The sequence below is a fragment of the Mus pahari genome, chromosome 5 (genome assembly GCF_900095145.1).
Source record: "Mus pahari chromosome 5, PAHARI_EIJ_v1.1, whole genome shotgun sequence".
NCBI classification, from domain to species: Eukaryota; Metazoa; Chordata; class Mammalia; order Rodentia; family Muridae; genus Mus; species Mus pahari.
In genome coordinates, this window is record NC_034594.1 from 64,262,721 (window position 1) to 64,280,252 (window position 17,532).

Here is a 17,532-nt window from a genome sequence, read left to right on the forward strand (position 1 = left end):
ACACCAAGGTATTTTATATTATTTGTGACTATTGTGAAGGGTGTTGTTTCCCTAATTTCTTTCTCATCCTGTTTATCCTTTGTGTAGAGAAAGGCCACTCTAACTGAGTTCAGTTGAGGCTCCCTCCTCTCTGATGACTCTAGCTTGACTCAAGTTAACCTAAACTAGTCAGCACACTTGGAAACTGGCTTAGGGAGGGCCTGGGGGTATCTAGCAGTAGAAGATTATGTTTTGAATTTGAAAAGTACTCCACTGGCTCCTGTTTTGAATGTGTATTCCCTAGCTGGACAGTTATGCTCTAGGGATCCTGTGGAACCTTTAGGAGTTCAGGCTTAGTTGCAGAAGTAGGTCAATAGCAGCAGGTCAGGCCCTAGTTTTGGGTGCTGTCTGTTTTCTGATTTGTCACATGTGAACAGCTGTCTTCTGGCACAATCTCCTGCAACCATGATGCTCTGCTCTGATACATGGAGTAAAGTAGCTCTGAGCTGAAGCTGAAACTATCAGCTAAGACATTCAGTCCAGTAAGTTGATTCTATTTAGTATTTTGGTTGCAAAAGTGATCAATACATAGGGTTGCAGGTTACATTTTATATACCAAGAAATGTAACTTATTTACATTGCTGTCATTGTTTTGTATATTCTTGGCAGTCACTTGTGCCCAAGTTAAAGGATTAGATTCAGTCAAAACTCATCCTAATAAACTAGGCTCCAACCTATAATTCTAACACTTAGGAGGCTGAGGCAGGAGGATCATGAATCTGAGGCCAGTCTAGATTATGAAGCAAACCCTTGTCACAAAACTACCCAACCAACTAAACAACAACAAAGTAGCTCACAATTAGAGCTGATGAAGATAGTAATGTTAATACCATCTGACAATATTTGTTAGCATACTTGTGTCAGGGTTACTACATGTCCACAAAAATTATACAGTTCTTAGTTTTAAAGGCAAAAATTTAGGGACAGAATAACCTATTAAAAGCTGCTTGGCCTTAAGTAGTAGGGCTTGGGTTTTAATTTATCTTTCTGATACCAAATTAGTGAGGTTTGTCACCTCTATGGATGAAAGCAGTGAAATTACACCAAGAAGATGTTATCATTTGATAACCCTTAAGACTTAAAATCCTTCCATGTCTGTTTACAACTGAATTACAGATTTCTCTGCCACATTGGAGCTCATCCACCTAGCTTGTTTCTAGATCTTGACATACTGTGTTAGGAACAGCTTAGACTGGAGCCATGACAGGTTCTGGACCACATTTCTGCTAAGCACCTTCTTGCTTGAACCTTGAACTGTGGAACTTCTCCTCTTTAACTACTTACTACTTTTCCATAAGACTCCTGATGGGAATACTTCCTTGTGCATTGACGAGAAAAAGCAACGTGAAAGTACCTGCTTCTGTCTACCCTCGTGCTTTTGAGGAACTTTGGGCAGTGCCACAAGGAAAGCCCACTGTGTTTCTTGTGAAGATTGTCAATGCCACTCTTTAATATTCTCCACCCACAGTCACCTGGAAAAATGTCTTCTAGCATTGACAGTGAGCATTTTATTCAGACTTGCCCTCCCACAGAAAAATTTAAATACCTTGAGGCTACCTTCTGACAGTTTGAAGAAGCTAGAGTAATTGGCACTCCCAAAACCCTGACAGTCATTAGTGTGACCTCAGAGAGGTCAATGAAGGACTAGGCATTAGAGAGATTCCCAGAGAGGCAGAGACATAGGGAAAAGAACCATGAAAATGTCTGTCTTCTTCCTCTTCAAGATGGCTTTCTTCTTCCTCATCCTCCTGACCTAAGACCAAGGCCTGGCAGCTTAAAACAAAGGTCTTTCAGGGGTCTTTTCTTGTAGGGGTAGGCCTTCTGTCAGTGGCTCAACAAATTCAAGGCCAGATCAGGATATGTTTACACAATGTTGGGCCAGTCATCCATCTTGTCTTTCTTAAAAGTAACCAACCCTAAATTAGGAGAAGAAGACCTTTCAAAGAACTTATAAAACCCCAGTCCCCAAGGGGAGACTACTTGGGCTTCTCAGGTAACCCCCTCTGCTTCTTGGAGGGGCATTCTCTCTGTGTGTTTGATATTTGTGGATTTACTTAACCTTAAAAAAAAAACAAAAACCTTTCTTTAGTGGCTTGGGGGAAAAATTCTTGGGGCTGCTGTGTAATAAAAAGCATATTTGTTCTTGCAGAGGACCTGGGTTTAGATCCCAGCACCCACATGGTGGCTCACAACCACCCAGAACTCCAGATTTATGGAGTTCTTGATCCCATGCCCTCTTTTAACTTCTGCAGGCATTGTTCGTACATGATACATTTACATACATGCAGGCTAAATACTCATACACAGTAAATAAAATCAATTTGAAATTGTTTTTTAGAGTCCAGATGCCATTGAGAATTAGTGGTTGTGGAGCTAGAAATAAAGCCCAGATTCTTCCCAAGAGTCTGAGACCTTCAGACTCTACCATCAGGGTAGACCTGGAACAGACTCTTAACATGGATGTGTAGCTCAGGGTCAAGTTGACTGACTAGGGCAACCAAGGAATCTCCACTCTTGAATTGGTTTATGGGCTGGCAATGTCCCTGGCTATCTGGCAAAGTCAGGTGGAAATTCTTTTAAAAGAAAGTTTTCTTAAGCATAGGCCTCAGATTATTTAGTGATCTGTAAATGGAATTATAAATTCTAGCTAGCTCATATAAAAGATACACAATCCAGGTATTTTATTTACAAGCTGTCAGCTTAGATTAGGCAGGCTTTGGAGCTGTTCTAGCTTCCATCCCAGCCACATATCCCTTGTTACTTGCTGTTTCTCCTGGCCACATGCTCATGGTCCATCTCTTTTCATGGTGGCCTCCTCTCTCCCTCTTCCTCTCTCTTTCTCCCCCTGTCCTTTCTTCTTTCTCTTCTCTCTCTACCTGCAACCCCCAGCCAAGTAACTGAAAATCTCCCCACCTCTATCTATTGTCTATATATTGCTTTAGCCTTTTATTAACAGATTAACTTGAGGAGCAGGGTTCATACAACAAAAGCTTGAGTACCTGAGAATTTCCTCATTAGGGCCATCCAGATCTTGGGGAACCATTATTTAGCATTCAAATACATAGCAGCATTAGACCAACCCACAACAGTGATTGGTATGTAAATATACAAGCACTTGAGATGGGCTTGGATTTGTCACATGAGTGTACTGCTCTTTCAATCTGATAGATTAATACCCCTCCCCTTACTTTTAAAGGCCTTAGCCTTGGTATGTATGTATGTATGTATGTATTTATTTATTTATTTATTAATTTTTAATGTATATGAGTGTTTTACTTGTATATGTCTGCATACACGTGTGTGCCTGATGCCCACAGAGGCCAAAACGTTGTGCTAGAGCTCCTGGAATTGGAGTCACAGATGACTTTAGCGTCCATATGAGGACTGGGAACTAAATGAGTCATCTACAAGAGCAGCAAGTGTCCTTAAACACTGAGCCCTCTCTCCAGACTCGAAACACACTTTAAAAAAGTTATTAGTAATTATTTGTGGTGCTGGGTATTAAGCCTAGAACCTCATGTATGCTAGGCAAGTGGTCTGCCAGCCCTGAAAATGTCTGCTGTGCTTATAAAGTGTTAAGAATCCTTAGGCTTGTTGGCCTATTTTTATAGGAAATAGCCAATCAGAATAGTTTTTCTTACTAAGATAAGGTTGAGTCTTATACAGGTGTTAATGCTAACTCTAATAAACTAGAACTTTCAAACTGTTTAAATAGAATTTCAGATCATTGATGGAAAGAGATAGGATTTTACTTGACTTTCTTTCCGTAGTATTTCTTGGGGAGTCTTGAAAATTTGTTTATATTAGTAGAATACCTTGTTTTGAAAAAATTCTCCTTTAGGACTGGTAAGGTGGCTCAGCAGGTGAAGGTGCTTGCCATCAAGCCCAAAGTTCTGAGTCTGAGCCCATCCCTAGGATCCACTTGGGAGAAAGAGAGAACCAACTCTTTCAAGTTGTCCTCTGATTTTTACATGTCCATCATGGATTGATTGAGTGTGCACATATGTATACACACACACACACACACACACACACACACACACACACACAAATTAATAAATATATAATAAAGGAATCAAAAGAAAATTATCTTTTAAATAAATATTTGGTCTAGAGTTGTTTGAGACAGAAAGGACATCAGAGCTGGCAGCTCTGTCCTCAGTATGGCCATCAACACTGTGGAGGTCACAACCTTTTCCCCATTGAGAAGCACTGGCAGGTCTGCCCAGTGCTCAGGTCCATGCTGGTATTGCATTGCTCTGTCAGCAGCGTTCCTGAGAATCCGTCAGAAGCATTTTAAATTTAAGCCCATTTTCTACTTTTTCAGACCAATCATTCATAATGATGAGAACATCCCTCCCTCCTCCCCTCCCTCCTCTCCTCTCCTCCCCTCTTACAAGCATGACCTCTGCTGGCCATCATTGCTACTCTTGTGATTAAGGCTTTGCTATCTCACACAAAGCATTCTTACTCTATTGTCTGTCAACTCCAGAGCACTACCAACTTCATAATTCTAACCATGTGCTGTATACTCTCAATAGAGAATCATCTCTGGCTTCTGGGATGCTGTAAGGGATAGTGTCTGAGCTTGTCACTCCCTTTGTCTGGACCTGTATGTTAGAAAATATGTTCTGCTGAAAATAGCTTTGAATCCTAAAATAGTAGTGACTTAAATGAAAAGGAGCTTATTCCTCTCATATATTAAAGAAGACCAGATGTGAGCAGGTGATGGCTTGCAAGACAGCCCCACAGGCTTCCTCCTGTCCTACTGCTCTGCTGGCCTCCAAAACCAAAGCGAGTACTCAGGGTGAAACTGATATCTCTCTCATTCCCAACAGTAAGTTGAGGGAAGAGAAAGCTGGGTCTCTAGACTTGAAGGATCCTTTTTGAAAGCTACTAGTAATACTTTCCCCTACATGTTACTGGTTAAAGCTATGGCCAAAACTGGCAGCCATACATAGTTGCAAAAATCCTAAAGAATATGGTCTTTTGACCAGGCTGCCCTGCTAAAATTTGGAGCACTCATAATTAGGAAAGAAGAGACTAGACATGGGCAGTAACTAGAGTCTCTGCCATGGAGCTTGCTCCACCTCTTTCCCAGTCTTGTCTTTCTCCTGTGGCAGCTCGTTCCCACCCAGCACTGTGTCTCCAACCCGTTGATAACTACTGTAAAAGTCTTACTGGACCATTTCTGTTTCCGCACCAGTGATGGTGCATTAGCCCTTCCTTGTATGGAGCAATGGAAAAGTTTTGTGAATGTAATAGTTATAGATTTGTGTTGAACCTCTGCTCTACTTGGTGGACTGAAAGTTTAAGTACGGAAGTACTAAGCATACAAACTGTATTTAAAGCCAGTCTGTCACTTTTGAATTGTAAACTTTTGTATTGAGCTGATTGTTCAGCATGTATGGCCAGCTCCAAATTAGAACTCTAGATTTCACTTCCTTCTCTAAACTTTAAGTGGTACCCCTACTAATGTAACTGCCAAGGTCATAAAGCTGGAAATAACCCTTCACTGTTCATATGCAGTAACCCTTAAGTTCTCATATTCCCACCAATCAGTTTAACTGCAAAATATATCTTAGTTCTCTAGTGCCTGTACCACAGCTCTGTCCTCAAGTAAGTTCTCTATGCATACTCTCAATCTACTCAATCTTGACCTAGCCCATGCCACTCTGGGCCATGCCACTCTGGGCCATGCCACTCTTGCACAAACCCAGATCCCCGTTGTTTCTAGGTTGAAATTCTGGACTTGTGTATCCTGCAAGGAAGGCCCTACCTGATTTCACTGCTGTTGTTCCTTTCCCATCTCTTGCATAACCCATCGTTTCATCTGCTTTCTGGTTCCCTTCTGGTCCTTGACTGTAGTCAGGACCACACATGAAGACTGCCCTGCCCTACCTCTTCACGTGCTGTCCCTCACACCCTTCCTACTTTTGCCCACACCATCCCTGGGTCTTCATGTAAATGTCATTTCCTCATAAGCCATTTCTTAGCCTCTCAACTGTATTTCCCTCCCTGTTCCTTTAGGGCTGTTTTTTTTTTTCCCTGAAAATTCATCACAAATTATCATTTCTATTTACAGAGTGTTTACTTATTAATACCATTTCCACATTATGTATATAAGTTTCTTAAGAGTTTAGAACATACTTCTCTTACTAAAAGCCAAATCCTCAATACCTAATACTCAATAAATATCTAATGTCTCAAATAAATGAATTAATAAATGACTTCAGATTAATCAATGCAGTACCTTTTTATTAAACTGGCAACTTTACTATTCAATGCAGAGAACTTGGAAAGGTCATGTTTTAGGTATGATGGAAGGAAGTCATGCCTGGGCCCACTTCCATTCTTAGCCTTTCATTTTAGATGTAACTTGATATACCCTCTGGACTGGCAGGCTTGCTGTTATCAGCATGGAACCTAAAGTGATAATCACTTTTAAATGGAGCTGGCTATTGTCTAGTGGCCATCCCAGAGAGAGGCTTGCCTTGGGTCTGGGCTGTTATAGAAAAACTGGCCTCAGCTGAGTATGGTTACACATGCCTTTAACTCCCAGCTCCCAGGAGGCTGAGGCAGGAAGATCACAAGTTCAAGGTCAGCCTCAGCTATTTACCAAGAAGACAGTTAAGAAAAAAAAAGGAAGAAATAAAAGAAAAAAGAAAGAAAGAAAACTGTTCCCCCCACACTCTGACCTGATTAACTTTGTAAGTCCAAACCCTTAATATCAGATATCTAAGTAGTGTGCAATTATAATTTTATCTTCCCTTTTTCTTTCTCAATGAATTGTGTTAATCTGTAGAAAACACTGGCAAGATAACGTAACAAAAGAAATCAACACTAGGTCACTGGGTATGTGTGTTTTCTTTCAGACTATTTTTTTAAAAATGTTCTGGAAGCAACTTTTTTTTTTTTTTAAGTTCTGGTTATTAATCAAAGCTAAAAGCTGATCTTGAATGGTTACCATCCTTTTACTGATAGAGAGGTCATTTCCTATGGGAGAGTTTGTTTTTCATTATTTGGAAGATTGAAAATTCTGCTTTCAGTAACACTATGGTGGGTGGGTTTCAGCAAAGATAGAAACATATAGTTCATCATGCTGAGTTTGAGACCACTGCAGTGCTTCCGGAACTTGCCCAGAAGAGACAGCTAATTGTGAAAAGGATTTATTTGGGCCTTGCAAATGTCTAAATAAGTGCATGTCAGCTTCCTGGAGTAGGTGCTGTATGAATTGATTATAGATCCTTGTTAATAAAAAATCTGCTATAGCTGTAGAAGAATATTTTTCAGAGAAAATATAATCTAACAATTGAAAATAAAAAAATAAAATTTCATAAAGTCTAATTTGCTGTTTTTGCTCATGGATATTTTTATGAAATGCTTCATGTACAAAGCCTGACACTCCTTCCTTGGGGAGATGTGATTTCAGTTCCCTGGGTGAATGTGCATTGCAACATTTAAGCATAGAAAATTAGGATTAGAGGTTTTTAAGCACTTTATTCTTATGATACCACTAAGAATCTTTTTCCTTCCTAGCAGTATTGGGGATTGCATCTAGGGCTGTATGCATCTTAGATAGTGCTCAGTTACAGCAACAGCCCTTGTCAATAAGAACTGAAAACTAGGAAATTCAGAATTGGGTTGTGGGGTCATCCATTCATTCATTCATTCACTCATTCAATAAATACAGTTTAATTTTCATTGTTTTCATTATGGCTAGTTCTAAAGTACTTTCCAAAGTACTTTGTTAATGTTCAGATAGTCTGTGCTATAGCGAGCTTCTGTGAAATTGTCAACCATGAGACTTTATGATAATGTGATTTTTTGGGGGGGCGGGGGGATTACCCTGTAAGAATGCCAAATTAAAAAGAAAGTAAAGGTTTATGTTAATTGATTTTATGAGATGTAAATGATAAACTTGCTTTTCACTTTCTTTCTTTCTTTCTTTCTTTCTTTCTTTCTTTCTTTCTTTCTTTCTTTCTTTCTTTCTTTTTTTGGTGTGTGTGTGTGTGTGTGTGTGTGTGTGTGTGTGTCTGTATAGCCCTGGCTGTCCTGGAACTCACTTTGTAGACCAGGCTGACCTCGAGCTCAGAAATACGCCTGCCTCTGCCTCCCAAGTGCTGGGATTAAAGGCGTGCGCCACCACTGCCCAGCTGCTTTTCACTTTCATTCTTTGCTGTGTACTGTCATGTGGACAAGAGCTATACATTTTACTTTCTAGCATTTTTACTCATGAGCAATTTAATTTTAATGCTCTCTACATTTATGCTGTTTATGTTAAATAGGTCAAAGGTAGCCTGCTAAGAGCAGGTGTTCAATTCAGGCACAGATATGACATGCTTGGCCTTATCCAAACCGCTGCCCAACAGCTGCCTGTGTACATTCCTCTTTTGTGAAGAGGTACTGTGGAGTACTTGACCTCCATGAACTTTCTAGTATGAATTTAAAGATCTCTGTGTGCCTAGGGGACATGGAACTAACTAGTTACTCTTCTTCTTTTTTCTTCTCTGAAACAGGAAAAGAAGATTCTAGTACTCCAGTTATGAAAGATGAGAACATCCCCATACCACAGGACACAAAAGCCTTATCAGAGAAGTCACTTCAAAAATCAGCAAAGGTCTTTTTCCACATATTTTCTCTACTTGTCACTTGGGATGCTCATCAGAACTGTAAGAGCTCAGTTAATCAGAAAATCAACAGAAACCACTAATTAGGGGAAATGGATAGGATTTCTGTAACTTAAACATGTGAGTGTGTCTTTATTTGCTTGATTTGGGATATTAGTGGCATCTTCAGGTGTAGGACCAAACACAGTTGGCTCTTACTCTTGGTGGCACATGTACTGCAAGGACAAGAGATAAAGTGAAACTGTAGTGAGACTTCCTGTACCACAGACATCCATCAGTATTACTCTGGGTTGCACATCAACCATTTTGCCGAGAGTAGCTCTCTTGCCTGTCCACAGAGGAGTTTATAAGTTGTTATACTGTGTATGTCCTCTGTTGTTCATGGGTCAGTGAGAGCTTCATCTTGCTAGGTATTCTTGGGGACAATGATGTTAAGATATGCTAGCTGGAAATGGCTGTCATGAGCAGGTAGCCTGGCATGGGGAGAGGGGCAGGAGGTGTTGCCTTCCTCTTCTCACAGTTCTTTGGTTGCCTCCTGTGTTTTTGGCATGAAGGATATGTATTATCTGTGTGTTGTATATAACGTACACATAGGTATGTATATATATTTGTATATTACATATTTATATACTATATATAACATACATGTGACAAAGCTATACCTGTTTTGTATCACCTGTACAGTATTTACATTTTTTATGTTATAGTTTAAATTAAACAAACAAAGAATGTTTACATAAAAATTATGCATTTTGCTTGCCTTGTCAAATCAAATTCTGACTGCACTGAGCTGTGATCCTCTGTGACTTTAGTTAAAGCTGGCCTCTGTCCATGAAACTTCTGTCTATCATTTCCTGCCACCTTTCCACCATGCTTACCTCTTCTCTTCTTCTCTCTGTTGGATAATGTTTCATAATGAATTGGACATAAAATTATAAGGAAAAAAATAGCACTTCCATGCAAAATGTGTGTGGAGTCAGAGTCATTCCCAGGGCAGCTGACATTGAATGCATAATAGGTCTGCTCTCTGTACTTCAGAAATATCAAAAATTAAATGGACAAGCAGGGACTTCTGGTTCAGACACTATGGCATGAACTTGTTTTTCTTCTCATACTAAACATAACTATAAATCCTGGGAAGAATATAATAGGCATTCAGAGGAGAACTATGAACAGTAGAAAGGGGGATGAACTAATTAGGAACTCTAGAGCAAGAGAAAGCCAGGGGGTAACACTCCCTGTGTTTCTGATAGAGGATGGGGCAAGGAGACTCACTCCTCAGATCTAACATGAAACTCTCAAGAAATACCAGGTAATCCTGGCAGCACTGGCAAAGGAAATTGACTGGGAGCCCTGGGAAAGAGCTCTCCTTTTACCTCAGGCCCCTAACCTTTCTCTCCCTACCAAGACACAGCAGACATCTGACTGGCTTCAAGAGACCCCACAACAAGAAACACGAGGCTCAGGAAACCTTTTTCCCCACTCAGGCACCAGGCTGCCAGAGACCACAGTGAAAAGGGCAGACTGACACAGAAAGCTCCTTTCTCCTCATCCAGAAGACTTAGCCTTTGGCTAGTAAGGCCCTTCCTCAACAGGCCTATGGTCCCTATGGTTGGGGAATTCTCTGTTGTACCTAGAGATGCTGAGTAGCCAGGGAGTACCAACAAGGGAGATCCTGCTCTGATAAGATAGATACTCTAAATTAGAAGACTCTGTCCTTGAAGGCCAGAGATATCCCTTTCATACTTCCAGTAGCCTAACCTGGGAGATTATCTTCTACCTCACAGGAATAACTAGCAGACACAAGCAGGAGTCCAGTGTTACTATATAAACCAGACATATGAAAATTGCATTGAAAACAGAGTTATCATTAGAACTGAATTCTCTTCAGTAGGCTAAAGTATGTTTAAGTTGAATACGATTTCTGCCTCTGTCTGTGAGAGGTTGAAGTAGGACCCAGAGACTCTTAAGGTGACAGCCTAGAGGTCTAAAATATAGTAGAAACTCCTTAAGAACTATATATACCAAAAGCCAAACCAACTATATTAAGTGAGAAAAGATGTTCAGCTGATATGAATGCCGAAGATACTGGGTTATCCAATAAGAGCCCAATTGGAAGCTATTATGAAGATTTTCAGCAAACATTACACATTCTCTGGACACATTTGAGAAATCAGGAGATGTCAGCAAAGAAATAGAAGTTACATCCCAATTGAGAACAGTAATTTTTTTATGTTTAAAAACATTTTAACATAAAGCAGTTACTGTTTTGTTCTTGGGAAATCCTGGTATTGTTCCTGTGGGAAAAGTATAATGGTGGAGCTATCCATCCCTGCTCTGCTGCACATGTCTTTATAAGACATAGAGCATGACTATCGAAAGCACTTTTATCTAATTCATCTAATTTATTCATCTGTTCATAGTTTCTTCCTTTTCCTGAATACTCACGGTGTTGCCCCTTACATATAGGTCACTTAGTTACAGGGTATCACAGAGCCACTTCATGGTGAACTCTAAGGCAGTTAGGTCCAGCTGGTTGATCTGATAATGCCCTGCTGACCTTCTGACGGATACTCATGTAGAGGAACAGTAACTTTGTCTTTGGTGCTTTCAGGTGGTTTACATCTTGGAGAAAAAGCATTCCCGAGCAGCAACTGGCATCCTGAAACTCTTGGCTGATAAGAACAGTGACCTGTTTAAGAAATACGCCCTGTTTTCTCCTTCAGACCACCGAGTACCTAGAATTTATGTACCTCTCAAGGACTGTCCCCAGGACTTCATGACCCGACCTAAAGACTATGCCAACACGCTGTTCATCTGCCGCATCATAGACTGGAAGGAGGACTGTAATTTTGCCCTGGGGTAGGTGATCTCTGGCAGAAAACTGCAGGGCACAGGACGAAGGCAGTGTGGGCGGGCTTTAGGTGAGCAGCTTATGTACTTTAGGTCTTACTAAGAGCCTTGGTACTGGTGCAGTTTTGTCTCGATCTAAGAATTGCCCCATAGGTCACCTATAGATGGCTTGAATTACCAGGCAAACACCATTGCTTTTGGCATAAAATATAAATTCTCTCTAGACTTCTTCCTGCTATGTCATAAATACCCCTGGGACGTGCGTACTGCAGATAAGTTCTTGTATTAAGCAGTCAGTCTTCTAATTTCAGACCTTATGTTAAAATATGAGAAGTCCCACTATATTCAGGAAATCTTTGGCTTCTGTGCTTTAATGTGAACATGTAGACATGTTTGAATGTTGGACTTGTTCATGGTGATCTTCAGTTTAAAGAATGCCAAAGATTCCATACATGGCATTGGAGATAGAGAGGAACACAAGGGTACCCATAGTTGTCAAAAAAATCACTGTAACTTAAACATATATGTCATGGTTTTAGACTCTTAAGGATTGTCATTTATTTTGTTTGAACAATCTGCTGGACCTTCATCATGAATACTATACCTATTTCTTCTTATAACTAGTGTTCATTATGAAAGAAAAGTAATATTGTGTTAGCTACATTTTTGACCTCTTATAATGGTATCTAGTTTTTGCATTCTATGGAATAAAACATAATTATATAATGTAGAAGAGTCTGTCTGGACACTTACATGTAGTTTAGTGTAGTGCTCATTCAACTTGACTAAAACCCTCCAGGAAATGCTCTATGCTTTTCAGAGCTAGTCCTGAATGAATGACCACTGGCCACTATGTGCTGCTCTTGTTAGATTTATTCTACTTATGCGTTCTTAATGCTTAGTCAGTTCAGCAGAGTAAAATCTATTAAGCCAGGCACAGTGGTTCACCCTTTAGTCCCAGCACTGAGACAATCAAGACATGTGGATCTCAAGGACATTCTGGGCTACATAGAGAGTTTTAGGACAGCCAGGGCTATATAATGAGACCCTTCTCAACAAACAAACAAACCTATCCATGCATCTATCTATGTGTCTATCTATGTATTTATGTGTCTATGTTTGTTTGTATGCATGTATGTATCATTTATGTATGTACAGATACATGTACATGTCCTCTATGTATGTGTATGTATCTACCTATCTATGTATGAGTGTATCTATCTATCTGTCTGTCTATCTCATGTGTCATAATGATGTAATTTAAGAAGCCTCACCCCATGGCCCTTTTCCAGTTCTGTGAAGACTGGAGTAATTTCCATGGTCTCAGAGCTGGAACCATTGTGCTTTCTTTTCTGCTCTGAAGTATGTGGTTGTAGCCTCATCATTTTAAAGCCTAACTTATTATCAAAGAATGACATCAACCTCTCAAGCTCCAAATAGCCCTTCTCACAGGCTGTGCCAGTTTCTCACCATCAAATCAAAGGGCCCGATGATGGTTATGCCACCTGCCCCTGTTGACTGTGTTGCCACACTCTGTTGGGCAGTGACAAGGGAAACTGCCGTGTCAGAGCAGGAAATCCATCTGTCTTTTATCTGCCTTTCTACCATATCCCATTGTGCAAGCATGATTGGGCCATTTCCTGAGTATTCAAGTCTAAGGGTGTAGTCAGAAAATCTTCCTGGTGTGAATTTCTGAAGGACCTTATATATTCTCTATGCACAGCTGAACCCTTATCTCATCAGGAACCCTTGGCTTGAGTTAAGTGCGGCAGCAGCTACAAAAGGATCCAGGCGTTGGAAACAGCAAGTGTATTCACTGGTTCTAAAGAAAGAATATTCTAAAATGATAATCATATGTTATGTAACTTCCAAAGTAAAGCTTGACTATTATCATATTTAGATGAAAAACTATGATTTGTCTACATTTGTAATGTAAAGACATTCAAATTGTATTTCCTAAAACACCTTTAAATTCTTTGTGAAAAGAGAAAATTTACTTATAAAACAAAGCCCGACAGCTTTCCATAATGAGGTTCTCAGATGGAGTCTGTTGCCCAGAGGGTGAGAGCTGCAGCTGTTGAGCTGTTGGTGGTCCCTGCCGTTTTGTTCTGGCTATCAGTTACTGATCTTTAGGAACTGAGGTCACTGTTTCCCAGTCTGCACATGATGTGCTACAGTGGCCTAGCTTTCTTCCTTCATCTTTGCCAGGCTTTGACCAGGAGCATGAGGTAGTAGTTGCAGTGGGTGGAAGCTGCCACATAAACAGTGCCTAAAACTGAAGTTAGCTGAAGTGTCTTCCTCCGAAATTTCTTCCCTGTGTCTTTTCACCAAAGAGTCTTGAGCCTCTTCTGCTCATGATATTGTTACCAATTCCTAAAGTCCAAAGTTAGATTCCTTTTTGGTGGATAAGTTTAGTTCAGCAGACAGCCGTAAGTATGTGTAAGGTGATGTACCACCCAAGAAGCTCAAGGGGAGCAAGCTAGAGTCAGTTCTGGAAACTGTGACTAATACAAGTCCTGGATATAAATGGCAAAAAGATAATTTGTTCTAAGAAATGGAATCCCACCTGCATTAATTTAAATCACGTGGGGATTACTGTTAAAATCCCATGGTTCTCCTAAAACCCAGGGCACGAAAACCAAGAGGAAGGATGATGAGAAATTCATAACTAGCAAAGCTTTTCTCTCAAGTACCCTGACAAGACCAGCCACCCTCTGCTTGTGAGCCAAGCTCCTCTACTTCACAGCCATTTACCTGCACAGCAGCATACACGGCCAGTCTGTGGATCACATGCTGAAGTCTGGACACAAAACAGAATTCACAGGGCAGACAATTGCATTGACCAAGTTATGACAGATAATTTCTAGGAAGTATCTTAAAGTAGATGTGGGACCCAGGTTTCTGTGGCCTTCCGCCTCATGTGCAGGACTGTGAACCCAGCTCTCTGGGAAGAAGCACGGAGAAATCAGAAATGACTGGCCTGTCTTTTTGATCTCCCACTACAGTACAAAACAAATGGTCTTAGGTTCTTTCACAGAAAGAAAATAAATTTATGAAGGTTTGGAGGAGATACAAGAAAGGGGAGATATAGGATAATTTCCTAGGAGACAGAAACTCTTTGCTAACAAATCTCCTGGACTGAGAATCTAGAGTGAACAGAAAGGGGCCCAAGGAACAGCTAGAGAGTAGAAGCCAGAGGAAGTGGGAGAACCTGAAGCAGGAAAACTGCAGAGGAGACAAGCGGAGTGAAAAAATTCAGGGGGGGGGGAGAAAGTAAATTCTGCATGAAAGAAAAGGTAGAAGGCTCTTAGAACTTCCAGATCTCAGATGGCAGATGCTGGTAGTAGTGTAACCACAGTGTCCCGAGAGCAAACCTTTGTAAAACCTACTACCAAGCTCCCACGATCTCCCATCCTTTGCTGTTTCCTTAGATGACTGCCTGCTCACGGCTCCAAGGTTTTGCATACTACAGTTACTCGAAGTGACTCTCACCACTTGGTGAAATAGTCTGCTTTTCAGTTCAACTTAGTTGGCCATTCCAAAAATCGTATCTGACTCTCAGGCCTCCTTCGGGGTTTTCACATAGCATCTAATAATTTCACTACTGTAGCTCAGATGCTGTTTGGATTACAATCACTTATTTGATATTTTACTTGGCTATAAGCTTATTTTAACCAAAAATACCTTAGGATAAAGCTGGTCAGATGATGAGGTTGAACTGAAGGTGACTCTCATGTCTGGAGCTAGGTTGACAAGGAAATACAGGGAATGAGGGGAGGTTTCGATTGGAAAATAAGGAGACCCAAAGTTCCATGACATCAAGGTCAGTGCATGGTAACAGCGTATGACACATGTACAGATCAGGTGGAGGCTGTCAGTGTTAGGAAGTTCCCACATTTAGCAAAAAATTGAAAAGAATATGAACATTTATAGAATATATGACATCAGTAGCTTTGGGAAGATCATTAGGAAGCCATTGGCCTTGGCTCCCATGTGCTGTAATTGCCTCTCTGGCATCCCTTATGACACTTTGGCATCTCAGTTTAAGGGAAGCTCAGAAGTCTTTATAGTTTGGAGACCTATGGTCTTTAGGGTTATATTCTGTCTTGATGTTGGAATTGCCATGTGGAGTCTCACTTGACTTTACAATATACCTACTACCTTTAGTGAATTATTAGGCTTGTAATTCTGTCAGAACCCAAACAGTAGTCTTAGCGAGCCCTTGCTGGCATTTCGGGACCACTGCTTTTTGTCATAAATCACAGCATACTTAGTACTTTTAATATTTAGTAGTGGACTCTTGTCCAGAATAACCAAAGAGCAGCATTGGCTTCCTCTCTGGAATGATTTGCAATTATGTAATGAGATTTACAGTTTTAGGAACTCCTCAACTTTCTTAAATCTTCATTCCCATTTGAAACACTCATAGTGACATTCATAGTGGTATTTCTTAGACCCTTGTACAACCTACTACCAAAGCTCTAAGGACCACTGTCTCAGCCTCATCCTGTCTATGATGTTGTGGGCACAAAGATAGCGAGGCCACCTCCTCCTAGGTGTGTGTGGTGTGGTTTCTTTTCAAATAATATAAGGATAACTCTTGAAGGAAATGAAAGGGTTTCATAGTAGTACTTTAAGGAACAAATAGTGTTTTGGGGCAACCCTGAAGGCTGAGGCTATAGGACAGGAATTGGTCTAGAACAAACTGACATATTACTTAGATTATTTAGCAAGTTTTGGGGACTTGGAGGGGAAATGAATAGGTCAGTTCAGGTTCAGCAAAGATGAGAGGCTTATGGTTGAACTTGGGGATGTATGGGCTTAACTCAAAGCTATTGGAGTGAGGTGGAGAGAATGGATTGCAGCGTTGTTCATTTCAATGAGGACAGCAAAGTCCGCTGAAGCCAATGGCTAAGCAACATAGAAGAGAGGTTCTGATTGCCATGGTATGCAGTGGAGAAGGTTGAGTGGGGTCTGCCTGAATATCTTTATCACCTAGCTTTTCACCAGGAGTGTTTTTTTTTAAAGGGCTAGTCCTCATATAGTCACCCGATAGAAGCAAATACTTCTTCTTCAGCCTGTAGTCTGGATACAGGAGCAGGAGCCCCTGGGTGCTTCCATACATGGAGGCACCCTCATCTCCAGGAACAGAAACAGTTGTTGGGAACTGTATGTTCCCATTATCTAAACAACATCCTAATCTGGCTGAAGAGATTACTGGAGTTCTGCTGGATTGATAATTCTGAGCTGCTGCCCCCAGCGCCGTCTCTGTGTTCTAAGGTAGATGAGGCTAGTTCTGCAGGCTCGTGATGCCAAGGAAGAAGGTGCCCAGAGTCAGGCACTGGTGGTGCTGCTTCCTCTTAGACACAGAAATAAATTAAAAAAAAAAAAAAGGGTCAGAAGCCAAGTCAACCCTTGTGGAACTCAACTCCAGGTCTCAAGGCTTTGCTAGTTTGTCTGTAGACCTCAGCACCAAGATACACACGTTGCAAATTTAATAGGCCATTTAGTATCAAAAGGTCAATTATGTAGCACCTGGAATTTTTCAGCTGTAAGAATTCTCTGGGTTCTGCTGTAGCCCAGACAGTGTTAACTTAAAAAAAAAAAAGTTCTATTGTGCATTTAAATGTTTTTCTTCTGAGAAACTGATTTTGATGAACCCAAGTCTTAAGTTTCTCAATAATGGAAAAAACAATCTCAATAAAAAAAAATTCTGCCAAAGTCACCACCTCTACTGCAGTTCCTAATGCTCCTGCTTACAGTGCATTGGTGTGGACTTTGGGCAGTGCCAGCCTTTCCACACACCGAGCCTGCCTTTGGCCTCTAGCTGCTCACTTTGTGATGATATGGATTCACACTTTTGCTTCAAGACCTTCCCTAAAATCATTTCGTATTACTAAACCTCATTTCTAGTGCCAGGCACAGAAGTAAGAGGATCAGAAATTCAAGGCCATGGTCAACTACATATTGAGTTTGAAGCCAGCCTGGCCTGCATTAGCCTCTATCTCAA

General features: G+C 40.7%; 1 protein-coding gene across 2 annotated transcripts in view; it reads left to right on the forward strand.

Annotated features, from left to right (window-relative positions):
- Window positions 1–17,532, forward strand: part of Dis3l2 (DIS3 like 3'-5' exoribonuclease 2) — a 326,249-nt gene that overhangs the window by 135,547 nt on the left and 173,170 nt on the right. For both annotated transcript variants that reach the window (XM_021198088.1, XM_021198087.1), the window contains 2 exons: window positions 8,559–8,659; window positions 11,284–11,531. In XM_021198088.1, coding sequence (XP_021053747.1) covers window positions 8,559–8,659; window positions 11,284–11,531 — 349 coding nt within the window. The remainder of the gene's footprint in view (window positions 1–8,558; window positions 8,660–11,283; window positions 11,532–17,532) is intronic.